The 13,918-nt window shown below is 57.2% G+C and overlaps 1 protein-coding gene across 17 annotated transcripts in view; it reads right to left on the minus strand.

Moving 5' to 3' along the window:
- The window catches only part of GRIN1 (glutamate ionotropic receptor NMDA type subunit 1), a 34,384-nt gene extending 23,390 nt beyond the window's left edge, over window positions 1-10,994 (minus strand). For 10 of the 17 annotated variants that reach the window (XR_005813816.1, XR_005813817.1, XM_040531807.1 and 7 more), the window contains exons 1-3: window positions 10,687-10,993; window positions 7,527-7,661; window positions 1,614-1,790 (exon numbers count right to left, since the gene is read on the minus strand). Coding sequence is in view for 11 of the 17 variants with exons in the window: in XM_040531807.1 (XP_040387741.1) it covers window positions 1,614-1,790; window positions 7,527-7,661; window positions 10,687-10,944 (570 nt within the window). In the remaining 6 variants the exon portion in view is untranslated. Of the gene's footprint in view, window positions 1-1,613; window positions 1,791-7,526; window positions 7,662-10,686 lie in introns of all 17 variants that reach the window. The other 7 variants (XR_005813812.1, XR_005813813.1, XR_005813814.1 and 4 more) reach the window with 1 other exon arrangement.
- Between the last annotated feature and the right edge of the window lie 2,924 nt (window positions 10,995-13,918).

Genomic DNA, 13,918 nt, shown 5'->3' on the forward strand with positions numbered 1-13,918 from the left:
ATCTGAAGACAGATCCTCTCTCCCCTGCCTTTCAAACCCAAGGTCTCAATGGTTTTTCTGTTCAATGGACAAGCAAAGAAGAAATACACCCTGTGCCCAGGAGCATTGCACAGAGCAAGCAGAGGGGAGACATGAGAGGGAGCAGCAAGAGAGGATGCACAGGAGCTGCAGGAAAACAGAAGGTGGAAACCAAAAGATAAAAGATAAGGGATGATGGACTGACAGCAGGAACAACCACAGTGCTCCCTGGGTGAGGGACACTGTGCTGGAAAGAGGCTGTGGGGAGGAACACGGTCCTGCCGTGATCCAACAGGGATGCCTTTGGAGGCAGGAGGATCCCAGCGTGGTCAGTGGCACACCAGAGCCTCACAATGGCCCAGGCTGCAGCGGGGGTGGAACTTCTTGAAGTCCAGTGCCAAAACCAAAAGCCTGCCAGTCAGCTCGGTTTGTGCCAGCCCACGTCTCTGCACCAGTGTTTCCTTCGGTGGCTTGACAAGAGATGAGGAAGAGCAGCGGCAGGCTGCTCTGGCTGGTTGCAGCTCAGATGCCAGCTCCAAGCACGAGAGATGCCTTTGAGCACATCTCAGCAGTCGACTGCCAAACGTCCAGAGGCCACGGCTGGGGCTGGGGAAGATCAGACTGTGGCCATGAGCCAGGAGGGAGCAGGAAGGGATGCACTGCTGCAGACCCAGCGGTGGGCTTGGGCTCTGTTCCCCCAGAGGAACCTAGTGCTGCCCAGAGCAAGAGGGCGCGCTGAGACTTTGCCCCACGGGGCAGGAAGCTCCTTGCTCTCCAGGTAGGTGTCTGCCTTTGAGCCGCTGTAGCCAACCAGCTCCCTGTGTTGTCCTCCTCCGCTTGGCCTGAATGCTTGCTCGGTCCCGTTACTCAGTGGCAGCAGGTCTGTGGCTGTCCTGCCAAATTTCTAGCAGGCTCAGGGGACCTCCCCTGCCTCCCTCCCTGCTTCCCTGTGTGCAGATGCCGCGCACCTCCTCGGTAAAGCTCCTCCTGCCAGCCTCAGCCGCACTGGTGACAGCATGAGGCTCCAGGAAAGCGGCATTTAGCGTGTGCTTCAATGGAGATGGGAACGGGGGCATCAGCCTAACCTCGGAGCTGACAGCTGCACAGAGAGGGTGTGTTACACCTCTGTGCATCAACGCGCCGGCCGCCCTCGCCCCTCCTAAGCCACTAAGGTGAGCTCCAGTTAGCCAATTCAGAAGCTGCTTTCTGGGTTGGTTTGGCACTGCTGGGTCTGGGTGGGCCCCTGGGTGGCTGTAAGTGGGGCAGGTGCTTCCCTAAGCTGAGCGACTGGTCCTCTCCTTAGGTGGGACTCTTGGGCGAGGCATTTGCAGAGCTCCAGGTTATCCTTCCCTTCATTTTGTAGTTGATTTACATGTAGGAGATTTTGACCATGGCAAAGCAAGTGAAATGAATAAAGTACAAAGTTCTGTCAGGTACTAGTCAGACACTGTTGATGCTTTAAGCATGTTAGCCATGTTACAATGGAAAGAAAAGGTGTTTTACATACAGAAATCTACATACATACAACAGCCCGAGACTTCTAGTTTTGTTGTTGTTGCTTAAACAAAGCTACAAGACAATGTTCAGGAACTGACCTTGGACTCTCTCTCCTCCAAGAGGGTCTCCAGCTTCTTTTGTGCAGCACGACCTTCGTGGTCGTCGCTGACTATCAGAATGACGTGATTCCAGTTGAAGACTCTCATCATCTCAAACCAGACGTTGGCCTGGTGAGAGTATGGTGGGACCGTGCGCAAAAAGGACAGGTGGATGCTCTGCAAGGAAGAACAAGAGCTAAACATAGACTGGTGTGGGTCATCTGCCAGGGTGCATCTGGGGGACCGGGCAGGGCTGAGAACGCAAGGCCAAAGAGGCAAAGCAGCAATTTTGGGTTGTCCTGGCGGTTGCACACCTTCAGCTGGTTCCTGCGCTCCTTTCTTTTGGCTGAGAAGCAAACCTTGGCTACGATTTCATGCTTTGCTGTGGTCTATCCAGTGCATGGGAGAGAGGGTTTTTGCTTTGTGGCCCGTAAATGCTTGGTGAAAAAAACCCTATCCAGGAATGAACTGTCAAAAATATTCAGTGCAAATACAGCCTTTGCTCTTTGCTCCGTCCAAAAATATTACAGAGCTATGGGCATCACAAAGAAAACAAATTGCCTTCAGAGTATGGTAAGGAGCAGCTGCGGGTGCCTGCTATATATGCAGGTATATAGCAGGCATTGGTCAGGAGAAAAGCTCAGAAAAGCAGTTTTATAATACGCTGTTGGACTGTTTCTAGGTCAGCTTGTTCTGCAGCAGCATGCAGGAGGAGTCAGTGCTGGACTCCTGCCCCAGCTAACCTATCTGATTTGGTTAAAGACATCATTATGGTTGGATGATTGAGTAATAGCAATTCCAGACTAATTAAGTACAGCACTCTTTGGGGAGCAATTGCACCAAAAACTGCAGCTGACAGAGAGGTTTCAAAAAATGCAGCTTCTCCAAAAGGCCCTAGAGTCAGATATTGGAAAATGGAAGTGCTTACACTCAGCATGGATCCAGCTCAGCAAACCAGCTCTGCACAGGAGGGAAGCAGAGGTCTAAGCAGGAGGGGACAGAAAGGAGAGCACCACAGTGTTTCCTTTTTTAGGCTGAGATGGCCCCCTGAACCCACCAGGGCTTGTCCAGAGCTGCTCATCCAGGGACCTGACCCAAATGGGTCACAAATGTCCTGACTCTGCCATGGCAGCTCAGGCTGGGAGGGAAAAGGCACTGTGTATATCACGGACCCAGGCAGGAGGAGCAGGCAGACCAGCCAGTGCCTTTTCCTCATGCACAGCACAGTGATGAAGTCCAACCAAAGCATGCAAACACAACAAGCAGTGCACAGCTCCTGTCCCGGCCACATCTCCGTGCACTGAGACATCTCCAGGACAGCGGGGCTGCTCAGCTGCCCTGGCCCAAAGCATGGAAATGATGGAGGCAGCAGCAAGATACCAAAGCCTGGAAGCATTTCCTAATTATGGAAGGACAGGGAAGAGCAGTGGCTATTTAACTAAAGGAGAAAAGGAACCAGGAGAGCCATAATGAGTGTTACAGAGGTGCAGCTTTGTATGACTAGCACAAACATTCCCAACCATGTGCAGAGCATGAGAAATACAGCTCACCCTGTAAGCCCAGCACTGAACAGTGGGACCAGGAAGAAGCCCAAGAGGGACAAAGTGGGACAAGAAATGTGGTCTCCATGCAAGCATGGCATCTGAGCTCTCTTTGGTGGAGACTCCCAGGCATTTCCAGGTCCAGTTCCACACCCCAGGCCAGAGGCACCCATTACTTGCTGTAGGTTCAGGCATATTTACTTTCTGAGGCAGTGTCAAAAAGGTCATGGGCTTGCTATGAGGGTATCTCAGCTCTCGGATTCCAAACTGTCATTTTTAAGTAGGATATTGAAGAAAAGCTAATTGCAAATGCTGAGTCTGGATTTCAGGATGAACAATCCCATCTTTGTACCCTGCTTTTGAAGAACCTGGGACTCCTGAGCTTCTCTGCAGGGCCCAAAGGTCGGTGGAAAAATGAGAGTAAATTCTCCCAAAGGTTAACAAGTCCAGCTCGTCATGTGCAGAGGCCATTGGGGATCATGTTTTGGTGCTTTGATAACCTCTACCACAGCACACACCCTGACTACCCACTGCTTTTCCCCTCAGATTGGGCACACAGCAAAAACGCTCCTCATTACCAACCAGCAACTCTCCTTGCAAGTCATTTTGCAGGATTCACAACGTTTGCTCCCCTCTGTGCCTGCTGGGTACAGGGTGGCTGGGATGGGCGCGTGGGAATCGCCCGCAGCAAGCCCGGGAGCAGCTCCCTGCAGCACCCTCCTGTCCCCTGCCGAAACGAGGGAGCTCAGTCCTGTGCCCCCCCGCTGAGCTCTGCTTCTGGGGTAAAACATCTGGGACTGAATCCAGGCTTCAAAGCAGGATCACCCCAGCGGAAACCCAAACACACCGGGAGTGATTGTGGTTACGAGGCTGGGGCCAGGGCCCTAGGACCGGCAGGGTTTTAGTGCTGCTGACTTTGTTGACACGAGCACGTGTGAAGAGAGCTGAGGTTGAGGAGACGCAGGTGTATGTGGCTGCACGTGGGGCCACCGGGTACTACACGTGTGTCCACATAAGGACCACGTACAGGTCCGTGAGTGAAAGGGTTGCTGTCTTCTTTACCTCTCTCAGCCTAAGGACACATTGCAGCTCCCTGTCCATTGCTGGGACAGTCATTTTACCTACAGGCTGCAGGAAACAGTATGCTCTGGTTTGAAAACCTGTGGGCATCATGTGGTCAGTCCCCTTCCCAGCAACACACCCCAAAACTGAGCCATTGGGCAATTTCAAGGAGACTGACAGAAATCCCAATATAGAAAGGTACCAATTATGCCAAAACAATCAGCTGGGTACTAAAAAGCCTTGTCCAGTGCCTCTGTGGAAGGGTCCTGAGCTACTGTGCTGCCTGCTCTGCTCAGCCTGTCCACCCCGCTGAGACCCCTCCTGGAAGCTGCAGGCGTGGGAGGAAGCTGAAATAACTCTGCAAGAGCTCGGATGCGTGCTGGGAGGGGTTTCGGTGGGGGCAGATGTGTGGGGAGCTCGGATGCAAATGCATCGTCCTCCCCTCCCCTGTGATGCACGGACAGGGTGTCCTTTGGGAGCAATGGGGCTGCTCTGGTCCCCTCCAGCTTCCGTCGGAGGCTGTGGAAAGCTCTGCTGAGCTGGGCTGGGTGGGCTCCGCCACTGCCAGCAGCACTGGCTGCTGCTCCCAGAGCCCGTCACCCCCTGCAGCTGCCCCTGTTGATGGCTGCGCTGCGGGGAGGAGGCTGGGAGCCCCCCTCCTGCCTCTCACATCACTTCTTGTTCAAGTCCTGACCCTGACACCTCAGCTGAGGTTGGGGGAAATTGGTTTTGTCCCCATTTGCAGTGCAGCTTCTCGCCTTGATTCACACCGTTGCTGCTGAGCATCACTTAACAGTGAGGCCAGCAATAAAAACAATAATAATAATTAAAAAAGAAAACAAACAACCAAACCCCCTCTCTCAGTGAGCAATAACCCCCTGAGAGAGCATGGAGTGAGACAAGGAACCAGAGGGAAAAGCCGTCCCCAGACCCAGGCTGGAGAGAGAGGCAGACCTCATCTCAACCACCAGGACTGGGTGCTGGACATTAACGTGCCTCTCCCAGTGCAGCCTGCATAAGCTCCAATTTCCACCTCTTCCAGCAGCAGAGCAGGTCTCAGTCCAGAGCTGCCCCGATCCCCTGCCCCACTGCCTCTCCAGAAAAATGTCAGGGTCCAGGTGTCAACGATATTTCATTTTTCTGGGTGAGGCGTAAAGGAGATGTGAATGCCCCAATCAATGGGATTGCTGGCTGCAATCCCATTTCTGCAGCAAACAGTTCTTTGAATACCAGGAGCAGTAAAGCTTGCTTCCCTCAGGTATCATCACCAAGGGCTGGCTGCAGCTCGTGGAGTGCTGCACTTCACTGGAGATGCTCCAAAAGCATCAAAAGGAACTGGGCAAATCTGTCTTTTTGAGGCCCACGCCTCCCCTCTCAAGCAGTTTAACCTTGGGAGGACCATAATTAACTCTGAGACTTCAACCCCCTGTGAAATTTAGCTTAAATTGGCTGATGCCTTCAAAACCAATCAGGAGCATGCACACAAAGTGATCTTGCATGCTTGTTTCCATAGAAACTAAACCAAAAGATATAATTTCCTGAATTAAAACAAAATAGCAAGCTGATCACTGAAAACCAAAACGGGAAGCAGCTGAACACCCCCGTGCTGTGCCAGCCTGCTTTGCACAACCCTCTCCCATGCCTTCACCTTTTCCTTCACTCTTCTGTGCCCTTGAGTGCCTGCCTGCCAAATGCTCAGCCTCCTTGTTCTTCTCTCCGTCCAGTCTTTGCCCGTGCCCAAGCTCCTGCAGGCATTGCCCCTCTCTGCAGGAAGGTGGCTGAGCGGGGGCCAGCCCCGCAGGGATGCTCGAGAGGTGCCTGGAGCAGGGCACCAGTCCCTGCGTGCAAGGGCACCTGTGGCCCTGCGCCTGCCCAGTGCCCGCAGTGCATCCCCCTGCCACCACCATGGCTCTGAGGGGGACCGGGTGGTGTTTATCAGCCATTTTTTTGTGGAGAACATTTTTTAAATAGGGAAAGATGGCTGGGGATGTCTGCATGGGAAGTTCCCACCCTCTCAGGGTGAGCGGGAGAATTCAGCACAAGGTCACCCTCTGGAAGCGGCAGCTGATCTGCTGGCATTGCAGGTCCAGCCCATCCCCACCTCACATCAGCACAAAGAAAATCCCCCTACACATCCCGGCTGCCTGCTCCCTTGGTCAGCCAGCTCTGGTATCACCCTTTCCCCTGCCCCCTCCCCTTCCCGCAGTGCCTGGAGGGACCCCGGCAGGTCCCCAGCCCTGCCTCTGCCATGGCCCTGGTTTGCTGGCCACCCTGCTGAGGTTTTACCAAGCCCTGCTGCTGCTTCTGCTGAGCATCGCTGCTGGCTGGGTCTCTGGGAGCTTCTGCTCCTCCTCTCCTGAAATTTGGCTTCATTTAGCATGTGGGCAGAGTGACTATTTTTGCACTGAACATTTGCATTTGTGAATATTCAAAATTTCCAAGCAAAGGCCTATGATTCGTGCTTTGGAGCAGGCCTGCTGTCACGCACTAAGCTCGTGCAGCTGAACAAAACCCTCCACAAGGCTGCCTTGGTCCAGGGCTGTGATGGCACCTGGACAGCCTGGCCATGCCAGGGCTTTGCAGAGGGGCTGTGAGCTGAGAGCATGCAGCACCAGAGCATCTCAGAGCACACGCCAGGGCATGGCCCCAGATCCTGCACAGCAGGAGCACATCCAGCATCAAGATCCATGTGTTTCCACGGGGACAGCAGAGGGTGGTTTGAGACTGGAATCTGAGTCTTTCTTGAGTGCTGCTCAGCCTAAGCCATGGGATGGTTTGGGTTGGAAGGGGCCCTAAAGCCCGTCTGGTTCCAATGGGGAATGGAGCAGGGACCCCTCCCACCAGCCCAGGCTGCCCAAAACCCCATCCAGCCTGGCCTTGGGCACGGCCAGGGAAGGGGAATTAGCCTCGAGATAACTTGTTAGGCAATTCTATTATCTCATTTGCCAATATCACATAAAACCTCTTGCCTATCCGCAGGTCCCCCTGCACCTGGGGAGCACCCAGGACCCCCTGGCTGCCTCTAGTGAGCAGGGCAGGAGCAAGTGCGAGCATTTGGCTTGGCTGAAGAGCAGCGAGCCTGGCAGAGAAACGCTGCAGAAATCATCCCACACTATGTAGGTCAACACTGGCAGCTGCAAAAAAATGATGTACTGGGGATGCTAGAGAGGGAGGGACCTGCGGGTTTAACCGGAGAGGACGGATGGACAGACAGACACATAGGAAGTGTTTAACATCATTAACCCTCCTGAGGCACTCTTGATTTACACCACATGTATGAGGTACTAGACTAGAAACATGCATCAGTTACCTTATCAGAATATATAGACATGCGTGTTGTCAGACCAATGACAGGGATCCTGTAGAAGCCAGCTGTGTATGATACAGGTGTTGGTGTTAGGTGATCGTTGGGAGCAGGAGGGTGACTAACTAATATTGCATAGACCTGCAGGACAGGATACATGACACAAACATTATTTCACAGGAGCACATCGGCCATCGAGTGTGATTTTCCTTTTCTGCAACGTTAAACAGCCCCACGTTAGCATGACAGCGGCATTCAAGTAATCATCATCAGCAAAGCCACGACTGCGCCTGGGAGCGAGGGCGCGGCGAGGGGTGCAGCGAGCCTGCCGCGGCTCGGAGGGATGGGTCTGCTCAGGGCTGTGTCTTGGTGGAAACGCCGCGCCGAGCTGCTCGGCTAAACTAATAACTTTCATGGATTACAGATTAAAGGGAAGCATCTCCCTTACAGTCACACTATGTAATGCGATTTCTTTAACCACACATTTAATACTCGGTTGTAATTCCCCTCCGAGGACTATTATGAACAAAGTGGTCAGCTGGGACTCGGAGATGGAGGAAGAGCACAGAGCCACGGCGCAGATCAGCCATCTGGCCCCGAGCACGCCGAGAAACCAGAGAGCCGGGGGGCACGGGGGCATTGGCTCTCGGGCGCTGACAGGGGATCTGCCCGGAGCGTGGGCGATGGGGTGCAGGGGATGGGGTTGTGCCAAAATGGGGAGGGAGGATGCCAGCAACATCCTGCCGTTCTAGTGGGCTGGGATTTCGGTCTCCAGCAGGATCATGTTTTGTGTCAAACCAAGGGGAAAGGAGCTGTGTAATCCCTAGGGGACCCTTTGTTATAATAATGCACTTTCACAGCACCACGAATGTCCCCAGCTGGTGACAGGTCTCCAGCGAGGGTGAATCGATGCAAGGACTGATGTCCAGGAGCAGATAGCCCCTCTTCCCTCCTCCAAACATCTGCCCAAGCCCCCGGACGTGCTGTGCACCCAGGCTGGAGCGATGGCTTGGTAGGATGGGAGAGGAGGATGAAGTGTGCCCAGGGAAGGGCCTGGGGACTGGGTGGGTGGGATGAGGGCAGATCCTGCCCGGTGCTGGGGGGGGAGCAGGCTGAGGGTGCAGAGAGAGCTGGGACAGGGTTTGGAGACCCTACCATGGGAGGGATTTATGGGAAGGGGGCTGGGAAGAACACACAGGGTATGGGGAGGCGGCAGAGGGGGTGTCTGCTGCCCAGCCAACACCAGGGGTGGGCGAGGGGGTTGTGCTGGCAGGTCCGGGACATGGGCTTGGGGATGGGTCTTTGAGCAGCACCAAGCATAGCGGGGAGAGGCAGGGAGGCGAGGGCTGCTCCACGCCACACGGCAGCTGGCCGAGAGGACCCATTATGTGGGGCGGGCACCCAGCCCCTCCTCTGCCTTGCAGCCCCCTGCTCGGGCGCAGCGCCAGCCAGCCAGGATGGGAGCGGCTGTGCGCCGTGCTGGGGCTGCGGGGCCAGGAGTAGTCGGACCATTGGGATGGCGTGGCCACCCCAGCATCCTGACCCCAGCACCCACAGCCCCCTCTGCATTTCAGCGTGGCAGCCGCCCCTGCCTGCAGGGTTTGCCTTGGGGATGAGGCATAGAGGTGGCCTGGACACGGGCATCCCTCAGCTGGGTCACTGAAATGGAGCCTCCTGCCAGGGAGGGACCCGACTGAGCCCTTTCCCTGCTGCTGGCGAGGGACAGCCTGTGCTGTGCTCCCTGCCCAGTGCTGCCGGCATCCCTGGGGATGTCTGCAGCCATCCTGCATCCCTGGGGAACTGCGCCTCGACCCTGCCAGCGCTGCTCCGCCAGCACCTCAGCTCCTTCCCTTCTGTGTGCTGGGGTGTGCCCGTGTTTATGCATGTCCGTGTGCATGGGTCCTCGTGGTGCAGGTGTTCACATGCTTTGCGTGCATGCCCGTGCACCTAAGCACAGCTCTGTGGACACCTTTTGCATGCTCACGAGTGCATTTGAGGCGGGGGTGGGTTTTTACGTGCCTGTCTGCCCACCTGTCACCCCAAGCGGGGGGAACGGTGGGCTCAGCCCCCAGAGCACGCGCAAGGGGAGTGTGTGTGTGCGTGTATGTGTGTGTGTGTGCACCTCCAGTGTGGCTGCAAGTTGCATGTGTGTTCTTTGTCTGTGTATCTATGATCCCCAGTGTGCTCATGTTTCTCATGCATGTGTGTGTGGTAATGGGTGTGCTTGTGTCTGCTTCATGCGTGGTGCGGTGCTGGGGGGAGCAGTGGTGCTGCGTGTGATGCGGGTGCAGCTGTGGTGCACAGACCTTCAAGTGTATGGCCTGTGGGTGTGTGCAGGTGGGTGTGTACAGGCAGTACTTTGTGCGCGTGTGCTTGCAGTGCATGGAGTGGGATGTGTTTGCGTGACAGTAAGCATGTATGTGCACCCAGTGCAGTGTGTGCTCGTGTGTGCACACGGATGCGTGTATGCGTGTGGCACAGCGTGTGTGAACCAGCACGCCTGCACACTGACAGGAGTGTAGACTTGCCGTGTTTTGTGTGTGCGCCCACATTTGCACAATGATGCGCGTGTACACAGGGCATGTGTGCGCGCATGCAGCGCAGCCCGTGGGCACTCCGCATGTGAGCGCACACGATGCGTGTGCACGCGTGCTGCTCCCCGTGCCCCGCGTGCACCCAGCGCGTGCCCGCGGCTCTGCGTGCTGCCTCGGGTGCCCGCGTGCCCGCGTGCCGGGGCGCGCGTGCGGGCGGTGCGTGCACGCGTGTCGGCGGCTGCGTGCCTGCACACCCGCTCGCCGGGCGCGTGAGCCCGAGTGTGCCCCGGGGGGCGTGCGTGTGCCCGCGCGGCGGAGCGCGCAGCCCGCCCGCGCTTACATAAAGGCTGCAATGCGGGCAGCGGCGCCCCGGGCCGGCGGGGCACGACCCCGCTCCGCGGCTCTGTGCGCCCCGAGCCCCCGGCGGCGGCCAGGGGGCGCCGCGGGGCCGCGGCGTGTGCGGGGGCTGGGGTCTGGGGGCCAGCGGGGGGCAGCGGGGTGGCAGCGGGGGGGCAACGGGGGGCAGCGGGGGGCAGCGGCGGCAGCGGAGCTCGGCGCCCTCCGAGGACGGGGCTGGGGGGCTCCGGCGGCGGCTGCGGCGGGGGCGGGGGGTGGGCGCCGGCCCGGGGTACCTGGCTGGAGATGAGGTCCTCGCAGACGGAGAGGGCCATCTGGATGGCGTTGGGCTTGTGCGTGACCGAGGTGGCGTTGAGCTGCAGCTTCCAGGTGCCGTGCCGCTTGTTGGCCTGGTTCACCGCCTCGCGGAAGATCTGCTCGTGCTTCTTGGTGCTCAGCACCGCGCCGATGTTGACGATCTTGGGGTCGCAGCCGGCGCGGGCGAAGGAGGAGGAGAAGAGCAGGGCGAGCAGCAGCAGCCGCATGGTGCTCATCCACGGCCGGCCCGGAGCCCGCCGGGCCCCCGCCCGCTCCCCGCCGCCCGCGCCCGCCCGCTCAGCTCGGCCCCATGCGGCGCGGCCCGGCCCGGCCCGGCCCGGCTCGGCTCGGCTCGGCTCGGCGCGGGGCGCTCTCCCTGGTGCTGAAGCGCCCGCTCCGCTCCGCGCCGCCCTGCTCCCCGCCGCCGGCTCCTCCCGCTCCGCGGCCCCGCGCTGCCGCAGCGCCCACCCCCGGCCCGCCCCCGGCCCCCGCGGGCGGCGGGAGGGACCCCGGCAGGGCCCGGCCGCTGCGGCAGCGCCGCTCCGTGCGGGGTCCGGGGCGCTCCCCTCCCCGACCCCAGGTCCCAGCCGGGTGCGCGGGGGGAGACGGAGGGACGGAGGGAGCCGGCCCCGGGGGGGGGTTGCAGGAGCCCCGGGGACTCCAGGGCCGGGGACCTGCTCCTGCACCCCGCGGGAGGGCTGCTGCGTGTGTGTGTGTGTGGGGGGGTGCGGTGCTGGGGGCAGAGCCCAGTGGGGCTGGGCCCCGGGCTGCTGTTGGAGAGCATCTCCTGGGGTCCGGCTCCTTCTTTTCATCTTTGCTGCTGGGCTGTCCGTTCAGGGTGTGGGTATCCCCATTAATTTGGGAGGCATAATCACACTACATTTTGGGTAAAACAAGGTCTTCTGAGTTTGTTCTCCCAGTTACACAGTACCTCTGGCATGCTTTCCCAGCCCATGACATGAATGCCATCAAGGTCTGTGTTCACTTTAGAGTTGGAGAACCCTCCCTTGGCCAACACACCTCTGGGGCAGAGAGGTTAAGCAGACACTCACCCGGTTCCTGGCTTTACTCTGTCCCTCCAAACAGAGCCATCATTCTTCCAGGCATTACCTCACAGGGCAACTTTTTCCATTAAATTCACTCCATTATGTCTGGGCTATTATTTAAAGATTTGTCTGGTGATGAGACTTCTTGGGGTTCTCTTCATCTCTCTGCCCCATGGCTACCATTAGTCTCCCCCAAAGGAAAGGGAGCCACAGCAGCTAGTGGGCAACATCTGGAGGACAGTCCGTCTCCATGGCTGAAAGGGACTGCGTTCCACTCCTGGACCACCTCCCTCCAATTCCAAGAACAGAACATTGCACTCCAGAGCTGCCAACCTAGTCCTTTTGGAAAAAAAAAACAAAGGGGCTGCAGAGAGCGACATGGTGTTGCTTTGTAACTGCGTGGGACAAATGCCATCAGCCAGCCCGCTGTGTGCCAGCCGAGAGAGCAGCCTGCAGAAGAAAAATCACCGGAGATATTTTTACATCAGCCATTTCTAGGGTATTGCCGCAGCCCACCTCTGTGCTTGCCTGCAACGTGAGTTGAAGCAGAATTTTCTCCCCCAACGCAAATTTTCTCACTGGCATCTCTGAAGTGCAAGTTGCCATGGAAACCATTTTGCCTGTGTCCCACGTTGCCCACATGCTCTCGCAAGAAGCGGCAGAAGCAAAATGGCCGTTGTGTAATGCCGCGGGGCTGCCGTGTGCGAGGGGCCGTGGAGCCGCACGGCACCATCCCTCCCGGGGACCCTCTCAGAGAAGCCCTGATTGCCTGGGAAAGCAGTGAAGCCCATGGCAGTCGTGATGTGCTCAGAGAGAGAAGGAAAATTGCCCCACCTCATCTTAACTCTTGCAGTGCTTCGTGTGGCGCTCCACACCGATCCTGCTGTGCGCTAAGCGAGGCTCCCGGGCTTTGCACTGTTTGGCGCCACTGCGCTGTTCTGCTCCTCGCAGTGCTCGCGTGGCTCTGCCCACCCCGAGGGGCCCACGCAAGCAGGTAAGTGGAGGTGCATCCACACCGACGGATTGCATACATTTGGCTTTTTTCCCTCCTCTGCTTACCAGGCACGTTTACTGAAGGTTGTTTGGGAAGCAGGCACGGGCTCTACCTTGCCCTGGTTGGTGTGATGGCAGCAGAGTAACACAGCCCCCTTGGCCACAGCAGGGGACTTAGCAGAGAAGACAACGGAAAAAGACAGGTTTTGAAACTTTTTGGCTTACTCACATTGCAGTGCAAAAGGTCTTCCCTCCTTATTGTCTGGACTTCCCTGTAGGAAGAAAAACTAGCACAGCTGCTGAGCCCCTCCTGAGCCCATGAGCCTAGGGTGGTCGTACTCAGGAGCCAGGTTCTAACCACCGTGTCGCCATTTCTTCCAGAGACTGCTGTTCCTGGCACCACCACCGAGCACTGGGAAACGCCTGCCTCTGTCTCAGGCCATGCCTCCCACCGGGCCGTGTTGTCCTGGCACCAGGAACAGCCCAGATCACAAGCTCCAGCAGCAAGCCGCAGCCAGCGCAGACGTTGTCACTGCACGACTTCCACTCTTGCTGTGTCCTCAGGCTCTTTGATCATCAGAAGGCAATGGGTGCACACAGGGTTTTCGCGGGGTGGAAGCTGTGTAAATGGCAGGTACAACTGCACCCACCGGCTGATCCACGTGCGGACTCTGTAGCAAGCAGTGGTCTTTGTTTTTCCTGTGGCTTCCTCCTGGCGCGTCAGGGCAAACCTCTTAGCCATGGTTTGGTGCAAACAATTAACAGTTGCCTGTTAGCAATTAGCATATGCATAGCATGATTCTTCTCTTTATGTCTGGCACCTTCTGGATGCAGGGGATTTGGGCAAGAGCGTGAGACCAACCTCTGTGTGGTGTCTGTGCTTGCGAATGGTGCAAATCCTCCCAGGCCAGGGTGAGCCCCCAGCAAACTGAGAGTCTGCACAGGAGCAGCATGAAACCCAGCTGGAATTTCATCTGCCTTGGAGTAAGGCTTCAGTCCCAATGGGGGAAAAGATAATATGAAATTTCATAAATGAGGAAATGAAGCATTAGGAATATACGAGTCTTGCCAGTCATCACGGAGCTGCCAAACAAACTAAATTCCTCTTTTGAGAAAGTTAAGATGTAATTGGTAACTGCAAGGCTGTAACACAGGCTGTGGTAACGCCTTC

Source organism: Cygnus olor, chromosome 19 (assembly GCF_009769625.2).
Source record: "Cygnus olor isolate bCygOlo1 chromosome 19, bCygOlo1.pri.v2, whole genome shotgun sequence".
Classification (NCBI taxonomy): Eukaryota; Metazoa; Chordata; class Aves; order Anseriformes; family Anatidae; genus Cygnus; species Cygnus olor.